The sequence below is a fragment of the Camelus bactrianus genome, chromosome 25, assembly GCF_048773025.1.
Source record: "Camelus bactrianus isolate YW-2024 breed Bactrian camel chromosome 25, ASM4877302v1, whole genome shotgun sequence".
Classification (NCBI taxonomy): Eukaryota; Metazoa; Chordata; class Mammalia; order Artiodactyla; family Camelidae; genus Camelus; species Camelus bactrianus.
This window is the reverse complement of record NC_133563.1, coordinates 17,376,659-17,394,026: the sequence shown is the minus strand read 5'-3', so window position 1 is coordinate 17,394,026 and position 17,368 is coordinate 17,376,659. Positions and strand designations below refer to the sequence as shown.

At 33.3% G+C, this 17,368-nt stretch overlaps 1 protein-coding gene across 3 annotated transcripts in view; it reads left to right on the top strand.

Moving 5' to 3' along the window:
* CSMD3 (CUB and Sushi multiple domains 3) overlaps positions 1-17,368 on the top strand; it is a 1,011,591-nt gene that overhangs the window by 910,256 nt on the left and 83,967 nt on the right. For all 3 annotated transcript variants that reach the window (XM_074352931.1, XM_074352929.1, XM_074352930.1), the window contains 4 exons: positions 2,122-2,331; positions 4,756-4,944; positions 5,682-5,859; positions 6,750-6,895. In XM_074352931.1, the coding sequence (XP_074209032.1) occupies positions 2,122-2,331; positions 4,756-4,944; positions 5,682-5,859; positions 6,750-6,895 (723 nt within the window). The remainder of the gene's footprint in view (positions 1-2,121; positions 2,332-4,755; positions 4,945-5,681; positions 5,860-6,749; positions 6,896-17,368) is intronic.

Below are 17,368 nucleotides of genomic sequence, written 5' to 3'. Positions count from 1 at the left end.
TAAAACGGGCTTTGTTCCTGTCTCCAGATAAGTTACAGTCACAATGAGGAGACAGATAGTCAAATACGCTATCACAGTGAAGTATAATAAAGGGTACAGGATTATATTTAGTACCAACATCTGGCTTAGTCTAGGAAACGCAGAAAAGTTTTGCCAGAGGAAGTAATGCCTGAATTGTGACTTTAAAGACAAGGAAGAGTCAGCCCAATAAAGAGGGACATCCTGTGGGGAACGGGAAATTCTGGGTAAACAGAGTGACACACGGAACGCTGCAGATGAAAAAGCTAAAGAAATGCAATAAGCCTGGACACTATGTGACTGGCCTGAGGTTTAGGGGGAACAGAAGGCCACTGAGAGAGGGGTGCTGACAGGCTTTCTAATGAGGATTATTCTGGCTGCAACATGGAAACACCCTAGTTTGAAGTTCTGGTCAAATTCTATGCCTATTGATTGAAAAAGAATACTGATGTAAATGAATAACAGATTTGAAACAGTATGGTTATTCTTATGTCTCTTACTAGCCACTTAAGAGGGCTCATCTCGTGTGGCTTATGGAACTAAGTGAATTCTTTTAAAATAAATTATGCAACATATTTTCAATAGTATCATTATATCATCTTCAACTTACCTCTTGCTAATGCTTCCTTGATTTTAAAAACCAAGTTTATTAAAAATTAAAAAGAATTTTTGTCTCTATTTTAGAAAGGAAAATATGAGACTTTCTGATTTGGTTACATTTAAATAATCCCACTGTTTTGAGTTTTGATTAAATCGTATATTGATCTTAATATATTTGAACAAGTAATTTATACATTTTTAAAAGAAAATTGAGCACATATCAATGATGAAAGAAGTATTTTCTCATGTTCATGAAACAATTATTGACAAGATAATTTCTGAAAAGGGGACTTGGGAAAATTTAAGAACATATGTACATGTTGGAGCTTCACATATTAAGGCAGTGTGTTCAGAGTTCTAAGAAGTTTGTCTGATTGTACAGAAATGTGTTGAATATTTTGAAGCATATATGTTCAGTATTTCTCAGATTTATTTGTTCATGGAACGGAAAAAGAGTTTCCACATAACTCTTTTTCTAGTAACGAAATGTGACTTTACTTGAGAACCCCGGTGTAAGAGCTCAAGAGCCAGGAAGTCTGAGTTTGGATTGATTTTGCCTCTTTCAGAATGTCGTGAACACTTACTGTTTAGCCTCTCTGTGCCTCAGTTTCTTCATTCTCATGAGTAACTATGAGTATGAAATAAGTCAGCATGTATAAGAACTTAAAACAGTGCCTAGCAAAAAGAAAACACAATTAATGTCAGATTTTATTATCAACAATTTGGAAAATGGTAGTTATTAAAAAAGAAAACATCAAATTCAGTGAAATTGAATATTAATTGAATTAGGGAAACATACCTCAATGAGGCTTTCATTTTATTGTTTCCATCCCAGAGACAATTCACTATCTCCTATTTTAGTTATGTTTGTAATGATATTGAGACTATTTTATAGTATGATATCGTATAATAATGGTCTGTATACTTGATTACAAATATTATATAAAATTTAGCATTATCCTCTGACAAGCAAAATACTAAACAAGCACACTGAAAATTACATGCCTAAAAATAATACTTTGGAGAATTTAATTTATCCCCTATATATGAATGAACAATTTCTTACAGTCATGAAATCTGATTATATTAACATAAAAATTTACGATCATATTTTGGCCTCAAATTGGCCTTCACAAAATACAAATTATCAAGTGGCTTTTTATCTTTAAAAATTGGTTGATATAACTTTAAATGGTATGAAAAAGCAAGAAAGCCACTTTCTTGATTAATTTTACTATAGTGACATTGTAGTAAAATGAAAGAGATTTTCCCCTGTGACAAACAGTGGGCATTTGAGAGCAGTATTCTGTTACTTTGAACTGTAGCAAAACTAGTAGTCCTGGGCAGACAGCAAACCCAAGGCCCAGATTCTGAGATCATACCTCTCAGCCTAAATGGGAACATATCTTAAGTACATTAATGCGAGCATGTGTGTTTGTGTATGGGCATGCATTTAATTTGGTAAAAGAGTAAAGTAGTTTTATGTTTGTTTTTCTTCTTTAGGTGTACATCTCCAGTTTGTAAATTTTTCTACAGAAACCATACATGATTATTTGGAAGTAAGAAGTGGGTCCTCAGAAACTAGTACTGTCATTGGCAGACTCAGTGGTCCTCAAATACCATCTTCCCTATTTAGCACGACCCATGAAACCAGCTTGTATTTTCATAGTGACTATTCACAAAACAAACAAGGATTCCACATTGTATACCAAGGTGAGAGGAATAATAAAAAATGAAAGCTTATTTAGCCTCCAAATAGCTATTACCAATCTAACTAACTCTAAGTGTCTTCTATATTGTGTTTTAGAAAGAGAAAGGAACCTAAAACAAGGCCAGCTATAATTAGGAAGATTTTTTAATAATGAAGTTTTCAGGCAATTATATAAAGGGAAGTTATGTCTTTCTGAGGCCTTAAAAATTCTAAACATGAAAAAAGGACTGATTTAATACACGCTCAAATTAAACAAGTCAAGGAAAGGCAGTCAAAAAAAGCAGGCTGGTTATCCAAGACTTATCCTTGCTTTTATATCAAAATGAGTGTATTGAAAAGATATTTTGTGGTGCTCATCTATTACATGTAAAGTTGTTTCCTTTTACTCTATAATGATAGAATAATGGAACATTCCTTGATTCCATTCTATTCCTATGAGACTCAAAGATGTATTTGTGGTCCTTCTCTAGCAAGTACACGGGGCTTCATGCCAGGCACTTTGCTGTTTACCTTAAACCCTGCTTTGTCTTCTTCACCTTGCACTCACTGTCCTCTGCCTCTCAAAACATTGTTCTTATTTGAATGAGGTAAAACTAGAATTTATTAATTTATTGAGCTTTATTAACTACATTTTTCAGTCAATGTGTCACTGATAAAAGATTCATTATTCCCATAATAAACTCATTAACTATTATTTATGCAATACTAGTATTATTGCCATGAGTCATAATGTATTACAATGATCACTAGATATTATTTGTGAAAAACATTGAATTTTGAAACTATCTCCTCTTTTACTGAATTTGTCATTGAACTAATGACTTTTTTTTAAGAAATAGGTTAATTGGTACAGATTCACAGAATCAATGTTATTTTTAGATAATTTTCAAAAACATTCTGAATTTTGGAAAAATGAATAGTATACAATTAAGTGTACCCTCTACTAAAGGACTTGGTTCCAAAGTTAACATTACTAGCAACAGTATTGGGTTTGTTAAGCCCTGTATTGCATATGATATTAGGATGGAAATTGTTTTCCTGAACATTTAAAATCTATTTCCTATACTTCCCTATTAAACTCAAAAGCATAGATAGGTAAAACATTGTGTAATTTATCACAGGATCACATATTTGTCTACGAGTCATATCCTATTCAAAAGTATCTACCTAACTAAATTTTTCATAGTCAGCATTTCATAATACATCTAAGTAAAATCATTATACTGTAAACTTCAAACTCATACAGTACTGTATGTAAGTTATATCCCAGTAAAATTGGGAAAAATTATCTTTTAAATGTGAGTGAAAATTGAAAGGGTTTATTTAATATAATAATATCCCAACTCCTAATGATCAAATGATATATACTTGTCTTAAATTGAAATGACTCTCTTCATTTTGATATTTTTTGTGTGCGTAGAATATTAATTCAAATGAAAAAGACAGACTAGGAATAAAAGCACTTAACATCTTAAAAGGATTGTTCATTAATTCTGAAACCTTTAAGAATTACAGTAATATTTGAATAAATAATTTAGGGTAGCTTATTCAACTTCAAATGTAAATTTCTTTATTTGGGGAATTTAGAATTTAATGGTCAGTAACAAAGTACTCTCTGATTGCTGGTAATTTTATTAATTATAATATAATTTTGAACTGAAAACTAAAGTCTCTAATAAAAATATGTGAGTATATACATTGTTTTTAGGTTCAGAATTTATTCAGCAGTGTTTATTAAGTACCTTCTATTTAAAAGGCAATCAGCAAGGCCTTTAGAATACAATGATAAAACAAAAAGAAACTTTGATCTCATGTAGAATGTAGAACAAGAGCAGTATTAACAAATAAACACACAGGTACACTACAGTGCCAAAAATATAAGTGAAGTACAAAATTTATATTAGAAGGAAATTTGTTTCTCGGTACTTTGTATTATTAAACAACTTCCTTAGAGAAACTCAATAGAGAGATATTGTGGTTTGTTTCTTTTAGAAAAAAATAGTTTAAAAAATTTAGAAAGGCTCAGAATTAAGCTTACACTTATATTTATTTTATTCTATGTGCATGCAGTATAACCAGGAAGCAATTGCATTCTATGTAAAGGAATAAGAAAATATATTTGATTAAAATTGTGGCTGTAAGGGTAATTTATATTTTCATTAAAACTTCTAATTTAGATAGATTTCTTAAGTGGGTGAAAACACTGAATGTATTTTTATGAATTGTAATAATATTTTAAATATGAAAAGCCTAGACATAAGAAAAAACTCATACCATACAGTTGACATCATTTATCATAAACTTAAGTTACTATTTATAACCAACTGAAAGCAGTACTACATCTATTTTCCAAGTTGCAAATAGTACCCATCTGTGGTCTTTTGAAATTCAGAAAGGAAAATCATTTTTCTTCTTCCCTTTTTCAGCCTACCAGTTGCAAAGCTGTCCTGATCCACGCCCATTTCGAAACGGTTTTGTAATTGGCAGTGATTTTACTGTGGGTCAAACCATTTCGTTTGAATGTTTCCCTGGATACACTCTGATTGGAAATTCAGCTCTCACATGCCTTCATGGAGTGAGTCGTAATTGGAATCATCCACTCCCAAGGTGTGAAGGTACGCGTCTGACTTGAAGCTATCTTTTCAGAGATATCATCTGTGTTTAATAATTCTTGTTTTGGCCCTCAATTTTGTCTTCGTCTTCAAATAGGATGCTAAGTATACAGTCTTTCTTTCAGTTGAAGAATTACAGTTAGTACCCATATCAAAGCCCTTAAGGCTCCATAGTGAATAACTGATTTTGTCATTATTGGCAGGAGTCCTAACCTTTCCGATTGGAAATAAAAATAAAATTGGTTAACACTTTGGAGCTTCTCCTGTGTGGTGTCTGTGTGGGTGCATGTATGTAGATTTAATAGTCATGCTTACATAAACCTATAACCTAGATACTGCTACTGAACTTGTTCTCATTTTTTCTAAAAAATAAAAAATAAATATTTTGAAAAATTAAATATAAATTTAAATAAAAATGACCTGAATCTCTTATAAGGCCTTATATTTATACATGACATAAGATGAAAGTTGAACAGTGGATAAAGTATTTGGAAAAAGGGAATACAATGTAATTTACTAATCTAGTGATAGTAACTGTGTAGCATACTTCATATTGAACGATAAATAAAAGCTCACCAAGTTTGGTTCATGGTTGCCAGCTTCATTTTATAACCTTAACTGTGGTAAACATAATATAGGTATATTTTTATGTGTTTCAGAGGTATGAAATGGTTGCCTTTTCTCTATAATCAGTTTATTGTGATTCTTTTTAAGCATTTTGTTTTGTATCTTGTCTGTAGCTCTTTGTGGAGGGAATATAACTGCAATGAATGGTACCATTTACTCTCCTGGGTATCCCGATGAATATCCAAACTTTCAAGACTGTTTTTGGCTTGTAAGAGTACCCCCTGGGAATGGAATCTACATCAATTTTACTGTCCTTCAAACAGAACCAATCTATGATTTCATTACAGTATGGTAAGCCGGGACCATTGTCATTGATTGATTCAACTATATATAACAGTGAAACAAGGTAGGAATGAAAATATATCACAGTCTTCTGTGCAAATTGCTGTCTGATGTTTGAATTGGGGTGAGTAACTGAGGGTGACAGTATGCATTTTGCAGAATGAGACAAACAAGAATACGTTTTAGCTTATTTGCCCATGAAGTAGCTAAACATGTAGAACAAAAACTTTATGGGTGAAAAAAAGATTTAAATTTATTATTAAAGTAATGTATAAAAACAAAGAATTAAATCAGAGTGAGTTTAAGGTAAGAAAGTTCTCTATTTACATAACCAGTGAAATTTAACAGTCTATATTCTAATAATGATTATTTAATACAACTGAATTTCTGTCATAATTTCTGTCATAATAATTCATCATAAGATACTATATTTGCATTATTAGCATCCTGTTAATTGAAATATTTCTATTTAAAATATGAAGAAAATATCTGAATTAATTGTTGACAAATGGTTAATGGAACTATCATATGAGTTTTAAAATTCTTTCTAAATTTAATCTATGAGTCTCAAGATTATTTTGAAGAAAATAAGAGGGCAGATCTCAACTATTTGAGAGGATCTGGGTTGTGGTCAAAAACCAAAGACAATTTAATTACAATTAATCTAGGTACATTTTATTTAGGTAAAAATATGATTTATATTTTATATTTTTTAGTATGTCATCACTTAAATAAAAATAAAATATATCAATATGATTTGGCACTCAAAGGTTATTTCATTTACTGCATCTTTATCATCTCATATGTAATACTTTCATTAAACTTTGTGTAAAATTTAGGAAAAAATCAAACTCAGTCTCTATCTTTTTTCCCCTCCCTGCTCTGTCTCCCTCTGATAGGGATGGACCAGACCAAAACTCACCTCAGATCGGGCAATTCAGTGGCAATACTGCTTTGGAATCAGTCTACAGCACTTCAAATCAGATTCTAATCAAATTCCACAGTGATTTTACAACAAGTGGCTTTTTTGTGCTCAGTTATCACGGTTAGTATTATCTAAGAGTTTCTGTTTTGTTTGGCCACTGTTTGAAATTGTCCTGCAAAACTGAGTTTAACATATGATTGAAAAGGTATTAAAACATGACACTTTTTTGTCATTTCAAATACATTTACTTGCAAAGAATGACCTCTTCTAAGCATTTAGAGACATTAAAATGCAAGTAAATGGGAATAGGAAATAAATCAGTCAGTAATTACTCTGGTAAAATATAATCATTTTTTGCACAAAACCCATAAAGGAAAACCAGCTGTTCATATTTTATTGCATGTAATTTTGAAACATCAATAGATTTTTCAATATAAAATGTTTAATCTAGTCAACCTGCTGTGAGACTTTCTAAAATTAGCATCCAATATCTTTCTGCTTTGAATCATATTACTCATTCAGTTCCACTCTTGTTTCACAACTGTATCTATTCTAGAATCTTACAGTTTTAACTGGCTGTCCCACATCATTAAGTTCATAGCATTTACTCCTCTGAAGTAATTTACGAAGAATTTCAATTTCAATTCTTTGTATAGAATTATCCAGGTCCTCTCATCATAACATTAACTTTTTGAAAAAACATTCAGATGGTTTCAGAGTTTTTAAAAAACTTCCTTTTGTATGAAGTTTGTTGTATTCCATTATAAATTAAAAAATGTTTATTTGTTTCTAATGATTATATCTTTTATCTGCTATGATCATAGTTCCATAAAACCATATTCTGCTTCATATGACTTTATCAGACCAACTCCCTGAGAATTTCGCAGGATCAATAAGCTACTAAATGAAATTTGTGAAACATATAAAATTTCCAAGGTGAACATGAACCCTGTTTATTACATTAACATCCAATTTAATATTTCTTCTTTATTTTTTAACACAAAATAGGAAAATCTTTGATACCTTAAGCTTATATTACATGAAAAATATAAGTCAAACATGGTTATGCACAAAGACGTTTAAAGCACATTGGGTTTAGAAATACTTAGAGAACAGACCGGAAAATATTTGATTTGCTTTATCTTAGCACTTATCAGCCAGTAGATGCCACCCAACTTGTGCTTCTGTAGTGATGTACCACTGCCAGAGCTTTATTACACTTCAGCACAGCCACTTAGAAAGTGAGGTGTTCAGTTAGATAACTTTTATTCAGATGGATTAAAATGCTGAATATTGACAGTTTTGTGTAGCTCAACCATGAAAGTGCTGCCATTATTACTGTCATCAACATTACATGGCAGAGGTGAAGTGAAAATTGGAGGCAGTGAATAATATACAATTAGCACTATGCCCGGCAGAGTAAATGGTCCTTTTCTTACCATATTTTATCTCATATTTTAGGTTTTCTAATAGTGTATTTATTTTTATTTACATTTATACTTTCAATTTATAATAAGACACAATTTCCAGAGCTTAGAGAAGCCAAACATTTGTATATTTGAATCATATACACATTTTACCTAAACCTTAAAACAAAATTGGAGATATAGCCAGGGTTCATGTTAAAAATGGACAGATGCCTTACATTCTACCTGTCCTAGTTGGATAATTTTCCTAAAGCACTGCTTTCATTGCAGCTCTTCAAGAACACATGACGCCTACAGTAAATCAAATTTAAAACCACCCTATGTTCTGGTTCATGGACTCTTACTCCCCAGTGCCTACTCTGATTGCCATCACATTCTTTCTCTCACTGTCTCCTGAACTTCCATTCTTAAATGGTTTTTACTCATCTTCAGTTCTTTAAGTCTCATCTTAAGTACCATTTCTCCATTTCTTGATAATTTATTCTCATAGGGATCACTACCATCTTTTCTATGGTTGCACTTACTCTTTTTACGAGACTTTTCAGAACGTATAATATGCTGTATTGTTTTATTTGCCTTGCGAGTTTATAATAGTGAGTGCTTTTTTGAGGACACAGATCACATTTATGCCTCTTAATCCCTTTGTATTTTTATTGCTGACTGATTGAATAATGCTATTTTAGTTTTATGTTTGTAAGTGTGTGTTCAGATTCTTTTTAAAAAGTAGTTTGAGTTGATTTGAGCTGTATTAGTGACAACTTTTAAAAATATTATTTTATAATTATGTAGATGTGTGCTCATCCCGACTCACAAAAACAAAAAAGATGCCTGCTTTCAAATAAGTATTAATACAATTAGTACAGTTTAATACAACCTGTAATATAATAGTCATATCCTGGGCTCATATTCAGTAGCTATAGCTTAGTGCCAAAATGAGCTCTCATAATGGTAAAAATGTGGTCATTTGGTACTTTTTGATTAGTTAACCAGGGATATAATTCACTATTTAACATTTAGTTTAAGCTGATTTAGTATACCTAAGCTTAGAATGGTTTACTCCCTCACTCAGTTTTCTTTATATTCTTGATTTAATAGCTCCTTCTGTTATGCCCTACCCTGTAAGTCAGAAGTGATTTTCTTAGGACTTGTGTATTTACTTTATAAATTTAACAGATCAATGTTTTCATATTATTTTTAAGGTCACATTGATTATTTAGGTATTATTTATTAATATATTTTCAATACGTTTAAAAGGAGAATAAAATGTGTTTTTTTCCTCTTAACCAGATTTCCTTTATGAGATCCAGACAGCCATCTGTCTTTTATAAAACATCACCTTCATAAATCCTTTCGTGATCAAAAATAACATTCATAAAAAGCTTTGGAAAAGCTTTGGAAAATGGAAGTTCTGTGCAATGAAAAAACAGGACAGGCATAAATGTTGAGGCACTTTCTCTCAGATATCGTATTTCTTCTTCATCTGAGGAAATGTGTTTGTATCTCTCTGTATTGCCATAATTGTAATTCCCTAAAGTAAAAGCTGAATTTTCTTGATATCAATAGAGTCAAGATGGGTTTGCCTTATAATAAATAATAATATTCAGTCCTCATCAATGACTTTCCGAGAGTAAATTACACAAAACCTATTTTAACGGCATGTTTTTGCAGACACTGACTTTGTATAATAGATACTCTGATCGCAACAGCTACCATTTACTGAAAACTTAAAATGCCAGGCACTATGCTAGGTGCTTTCCATGCTAATTTTTGTAATAATTCTGCAAGATAAGTCTTATTATCCCCATTTTAATAATTAAAGAGCTGAAAGAAAGAAATTTGTAACATATATAAAGCCAGAGAACTAATAAATAGAAGGGCTGCTGGGAATTCAAAATAGATCTGACTTTAAGGAATAATCTCTTTTTAAATAATGACAATAATAATAGATAAAGTATACTGAGTCCTTACTGAGTACTGGGCAGTGTCCTAAGCTGGTGTTATCTCATGCATAGATTATATGTAATAGTATAAAAACAAGAGTTTTCTTTAAAAATTTAGCACTAATTACTTTTTATTTTTAGCAAGATGTCATCTCATTTTCTAGAAAATACCCTTCCTAATTATAAATTGGAGCTTTGAACTTCCTAGTGCTTCTCTTCCCCAGACTAACAGGTTAACAACAATATATTGGTAAATTTATCACAACTTAGTGTGTTCTTTATAATTGCCAAATGTGCTATGGTCACTGTGTGAAGAGGAAAATAACTAAGTTTTATTGGAAATCTGACTTAAGCCAACCACTGTTGTATTGCCAGAATATATATTATTAATTTAAAATAAAAAGTATCATTTTAATGTTTAAATCTATTATCCAAGGCACCTCTTTTTCTAATATCAGGTATTAGGGAACCTTAACTATTACAGAAGAATTTTTTAGTGGGCATAATATGATTTAATAATATATATTATCCATTGTTTTCTGTTACTGGCACATTTTCTGTGAAAGAAGAGGTTGATTATATTTTGACTTTCAGATTATTTTTAAGAAATGTATTTAAAAGGCCTATAATCTCTTTTAGGTCATCTTTTAAGGTTATATTGCCTTTATAATAAATGCTGTATTTGAAGACAAGTATATTTAACTCCAAAAGTCTCATCCTAAAAGAGACTGCTGCAGATATAAGGACACATTTTATATAAAACATAAATCACCATCTCTTTGAACTGTGTGACCCCATTGCCTTACACAACCTAAAGACCTGACCTCCTTTCATAATTCAATAGACAGAGCATTGAACTTATAAAGTGTTTCATTGTTTGATGTCCAGAAAGCATAGGGGGTATGAACATCATACAATTTTATATATATATATATATATATATAGAGAGAGAGAGAGAGAGAGAGAGAGAGAGAGGGAGAGAGAGAGAGAGAGGGAGGGAGGGAGGGAACTAAAAAACCAAACTGGTTAAACTGTTATAAGGAAAAGATGATGCCATTTACTGTTACTTAAATGACTACTTAGTGATTACTTAAATGACTAAAAGTCATGTCAAAATTGCTTACTATATTTTGATATTCTGGTGCATGTGCAACCCATTGATAAGATGGCATTTATTTTCTCCAGGATCTTACTGTCAGTCCCCTCCAGACAAAGTCCATCAGGAACATCCCTTTAGTTAAACAAAGTTAGGTTTATAGGTACATTGTAATGAACAGAATAACACACCGTGAGGAATCCTGTGGCATCTCAGTGAGAGGCTTGTTATAGGATTTGGGCTGTGCAAGATGGTTCTGGAAAGGTTCAAGGAAGTATGTTTTTCCTCTGGATTGAGTGCTGTCAGAACATTGGAGCAGTTCTATTATTGGGTATCAATATTTTTTTCTAGAAGGTGGAAGGAATGGAACACACTTAAACCTATGATTGGCAGGGGGAAGCAACATTCTCTCATACTATCAGAGATGGAGGAATCTTGGTCATTTTGGTGGTTTGGACAGTGTTTTTGGTTTTTTTATTTGTTTTACTTTGTTTTATTTTTCCAAGCTTAGATATGATTATAGAAAGGTCTTATTTTTGTCTTGTTTCAACAAGGTCAAAGAGTTATCATGTCTGATGTTAATTGTTAGTGAAATTGTTCATGATCAACAGTAGAAAACCATGGCCTATCAGTTAGAGCCAGGCCAGCTCCAGGCTGACAGCATCCAGGGGTTTTCTTTTCCCTTTCCTTTCCTTCCCTTTCCTTTCCTTCCCTTTCCTTTCCTTCCCTTTCCTTCCCTTCCCTTCCCTTCCCTTCCCTTCCCTTCCCTTCCCTTCCCTTCCCTTCCCTTCCCTTCCCTTCCCTTCCCTTCCCTTCCCTTTCCTTTCCTTTCCTTTCCTTTCCTTTCCCTTCCCTTCCTCAATATTCAGAATGGTTTAAAGTGATAGTTAAAGTGCTAAAACATGTTCTTTCATAGCCAAACCCAACCAAAGTATGGTATTGAACAGAGAAAGGAAAATAGAGACTGGCGAAGTACAATTTGTCACCCCTGAGATGCTCTATTATTTACTAATGTGCCAGGCAACTCAACCATGTAGAGAAGAATCTTTGGCACATTACTTTTAGATCCTAACGGGCTCAGTACTAAGTAGGATACTTTTAATTAGATACCAGAATATGGAGAAGTCATTTTGTGCAAAAGATACTGAAATTTTCTTACGGATAATTCAAGAGATTTCTCAGTAACTTGTTTACTATACTTGTGTTTTTTTCATCTCTAGGAAAATACTGAGTAGCTTCTTGTTGATCCAGCCCTGATGTCTCACCTCTAAATCTAGGGTTGAACATTTTCTTTTGATTTATAAGATTCTCCCTTATACAGGCAGGGAAACAAATTGATTATAAAGTACTAATAAATAAAAAGTAATGTTTGTAAGTAATTTAAGCACCACTGAAACTTAACCTGTATGGTTCATGTCAACTCACTAGCAGATTTTCTCCAAAAAGGAAAAAAAAATTTATTTTTCCATCTTAGTTAGGACTTGGAGAATATTTATTTAATCACTCCCAACTCTACTTTCAAGAGGAGCTGTTTAAAATTATTCTACATAACTTTTGAAATAACACTGCCAAAATTACATAACTGAATATGCAATTAACAGTGCTTTACATCCTCCAAGTCTTCCCCAAATCATGAAATTATCATTCTTGAACTAATCTGGGTCACCACTGAAGTACAACAGTGGTTATAGAGAGCTTCGAGCTTATGAGGGAACGCAGGACTTTTTTTTTCCTGTGTAAGAAATACCGAATCCTTATTCAGCAGAAAAATTGTTCACTGGTGCTTTTTGGTTTAGAGAAGGAATAGCAATTTGCTGACATCCTTGTTTGTCTTTTTTTGAGGAAGCCTTTAATAGCTCAGTTGAAACAACGTAAATAAATGCAGCATTCTTTTTTTGGAATTGGGTTGGATATTTCATTACAAAGAAAATAGGAAATTAAAAATAACCAAAAAATATTATCAGGATCAAGCCCTAAAGCGATTTTAGGTAGCAAATTTATTGGATCAGGAAGCATACATTGATACACATTTGAATGGAAACAGAGCACAATTCAAACAATAGTCATCCTCAAAAGACACTGACATGTAGGATATCATGCCCTCATGTAGTTATTCAATAGTCAATGGTATTTTAAAGCTGAATGGTCAAATAAAATGATGCATCTAAAGAAAACAGCACTGTGCTAACAGTTCTGAGACCACAGCGCACCTTTATAGAGTGCTTGCTATTTGCCAGGCACTGCTTCTACTGCCTGGCATGTATAAACATTTTGCTCCTTATAACTTCCTGTTGAAGTGGCATAAAATTAGTACCATTATCATTACTATTGTGTAAGTGAAGAAACGTGAGGTAGAGGACAAGTAACTTGCCCAGGATTTCCTAACTTGTCAGCATTAGAAACAGAATTTAAACCAAGAGAGTCTGAACGAGTCCATACTGAGTATCACAAGAGGGTATTTCAGGTGTATTTTGTACTCACTCACTGTTCCTTCTTTCATTTGTCTAGCATTCAGTCACTCAGCAAATATTTATTGAGTACTGCTATATCAGGTACTGTATTACGCCCTGAGGAGTTAGCAGTTAATAAGGTAAACAACTAAACAACGGTCCCTGCTCCCGGGCAGCTTACATTCTTGACTATAAGAATGCAAAAAAATGGGCAATTAACAAACAATACAGATTGTGAAAATCGCCAGAGGGAAAATGGAAGGAGGTGAAATAGAGTAACTGCAAGAGGTTAACTGTAGGCAGCCTGATCTCGGAGGATGTCTCTTCTAGTCGTGTGAGGGCAAACTTACAAAAGAGATAGGAAGAGAGGTTTCAAGAAAGCAGGGTAAGTAAAAGTAGAATTATACACCATAAAGTTTAGGCATGTTATCAAACATTATGCTATCAACCATTCAAGAGCTGTGTTGATTAGGGAATAGAAGAGACTGCAAGTAAGGAGTAGGTTGTAGAGAGGTTTGATTCTGTTCAAGGTTTTTTATGAAAAAGTGAAAAGACGCGGTTTAATATTTTTTTATGAGGTGAGAATGGCATCGTAGGTGGGTGATACGACAAATCAGGGGTGCTTGAATGAAGGTACTCTTTAGGTGGGGGAGAGAAACTACCTTTGTTTCTTTGCAGCTAAAAATATAAACAGCTTAATAGGTGGAGCTGAAGTTAAATGAAGTTAGAAACTCTTGAAGATCACAATATTGAGACTTCTAATTTACTGTCAAGTCATTTGGGGACAGTTGTGAGTTTTTTAAGCATCAATTAACAATTATTTATTTAACACCCACTGCAATATAGACTCTTGCCTAGTCTCTGGGTATCCACTTTTGTCCCCTTCCAATTGTCTTGATTTCCTACTGTCGCGAGAGTTACTTTTTTATTTAAAGGAGAAACCTGGTCACTTTTACTCCCAGACTTAAAATTCTTCATAGGCTTCCTATTAGCATCTGCTTAAAGTAAATCCTGAGCATGACCTGTAGATTCCTGTTGAATTTTACCCAAGCACACCTCGCTTTCTCATCCCTTCTCACTTTCTCCAGGGCCTTCTCACCCTAGCTCCTCTGGTCTTCCTCTTTGCTGGTGTTTTCCTTGCTGATTCCTCTGCCTGAGTTATTCTTCTCTTTGACAGCCCTCTTCCCAACACACTCACACACTCCTAGTTTCAATTAGTTAAATTCTACTCATTAATGAGATTATTTGATTAAACGCTCACCAACAATTAGTGCCTATAAGGGCAAGATGTGTCTGCTCTGTCCACTCTTGCATTCCCAAAACATATGATATGGTGTCTGGCACATCATAGTCCCTCAATAATATTTATTTAATTAATAAAAAACTGTGCTAGACATTACAGAAAATGTTAACTATGTGCGCAATGGTCCCACACAAGCTAAACATGGAACAAAGGACTAACACATTAATGAATAAGGTTGAAACTACTCAAGACAGTAGAACACTAAATGCTAAGGATTATGGTGACAACTTGAAGACTGCCAAGCTTGTAAAAATGATGGTGTGGAGTAGGGCATTAACATGACAAATACAAGGGGCCTGAGAAGACTGGTGTGAAATACAACAGGTACCACAAAGGAGGGTATGGCGAAAATTAAGATAAAATAAACTTGCTTGATCTAAGATTATCAATGTAATCTGTAGGCTATGAAAAGCCACTCTAAATTGATCATAGGGAAATGACAGAACCAAAATAATTTTCTAATACAGGTCTCTTTATCTGTGAATGTGGGAGAAAATGTGGCTTAGTTTTAAAACAGAATGTGGTTCAAATTCTGGCTCATGAACTGGACAGATAATTCAACCCTTCTTAATTTAGTATTCTGTCTTGCAACATGGGTATATTTACACACGTCTTGATGCAGCAATATAGTAATTAAATAAAATAACTTATGTAAGCACCTTACAGAGTTCTTTGCACATAGTGGATTCCACGCAAATACTATCTCAGTTCCCTTCCACCACTTCACTTGTGTATAGAAAGGACTGTACCAGAGAGCACAGAAGACAAGGAATATTCTATATGCCAATTTATTAACACAGTGTGTTAATTTCTTAAGGCTGCAGGAAAAAAGCGTCCCAAGCTGTGTTGCTTAACCAGGAAGAATTGTTTTCTCTCATAGTTCTGGAGTGTAGACTTACGAAATCAAAGTACAGAGAAGGCCATGCTCTCTCTGAAGGCTATTTGTAAGGATCCTTCCTTGCCTCATCCTGGCTTCTAGTGGTGGCCAGAAATCTTCTGCATTCCTTTCCTTATAGCTAAGTCATTTCAGTCTGTCCTTTTCGTCACATGTTTTTCCTGTGTATTCCTGTCTCTTTTTATAAGGACACCAATCATACAGGTTTAAGGGTCCACCTTAATTTAATATGACCTCACTTTAACTCATTAATCTACAACAATCATATTTCCAAATGATATCCTCAGGGTCCAGAAGAGACATAAATCTGGGGAGGGAGACACTATGCAACCAAATAAAACATAGATGAAATGATGGGTATCTACTGAGATGGTGGCCTTAAGAATAGAAAGACCCTGGGCACATTTTAGATTTATTTTAATGAGCTAACTGGTAGAAATTGGTGAAGATTGAAAACAGAATTGTCGGCAGCTGTTTATGATTTAAGTTTTTGCAGTACTTTGTCATCAAGGGTCAAAAGAAGAACAAATGCAAAAAGGTCCCTTTTATCATTCCCTTCTCCTTTACAATGTAATCAAAATTACATGGTTCAGTCCTAAAAGTGTCTCAGGCAGTTTCTGTTTAGATCTCATTCTCCAGTGTCCTGACCCACAATTGCCTCTGTTTCATCCTCATTTGCAATTTTAGGCTTCAGAGTTGTCTTAGGGAAGACTAGTTGTTTAGAGATGATTTCCCTCCTGAGGAAACCTATGTTTTCTGTGTCATTTAGCAAAATTATTGGATTATAAACAAAGTGATAGGAGCTAATTACTCAATTGTGAAAAAGACCATCTCCTTCCTCATATTACTTAAAACCCAGATGGAGTCACAAACAAGGCAAAAGTAAGCTAATAAATAGAAAAATGATACATTTTCAAATTTATTTTCTAATCACAGATTAGATTACATGTGCCACAAAACGGAGTTCTGTGATTAGAAAACAACACTAAGAGGTAAGGAGAAGTAGGCAGTGAAGAGCTCAGAAGAGATGTTCATCCTGGTGATAGAAAATTGAGAATTGACACACAAAGTCAGACCTGAGTCAGAAGAATCAGTGAAATCACTTAAATGGAGACTGTAGAAAATTTGTTCAAAGGAAAGTTTATTCAAAATTCAAATCTATAAAATTGATGAAAGGAGTATTACTCTTATTGCTCTTATTGAGGTAGAGGCAGGAGGTAAGAATATTATACCTCCTCACACACTCCCTGAGCCCAAAGTGGTCCCTTGACTCTAGGGACACAGTTTATAAAACTGCTGGTGATAGTAAAGAACAGAGAGTAAGAAGGAATTTAGCTCACAGCACCTGTATGGTCTTGCAAAAATAACATGGTATCTCTGAGCATCATCTTCCTCATTAACAATCTAGTCTTTTAAGCTCTTTTAGTCCAACATCTAGTCTTTTAAACTCTCCAAGTGAGTTTTCTATGTCATCTTAAGCAT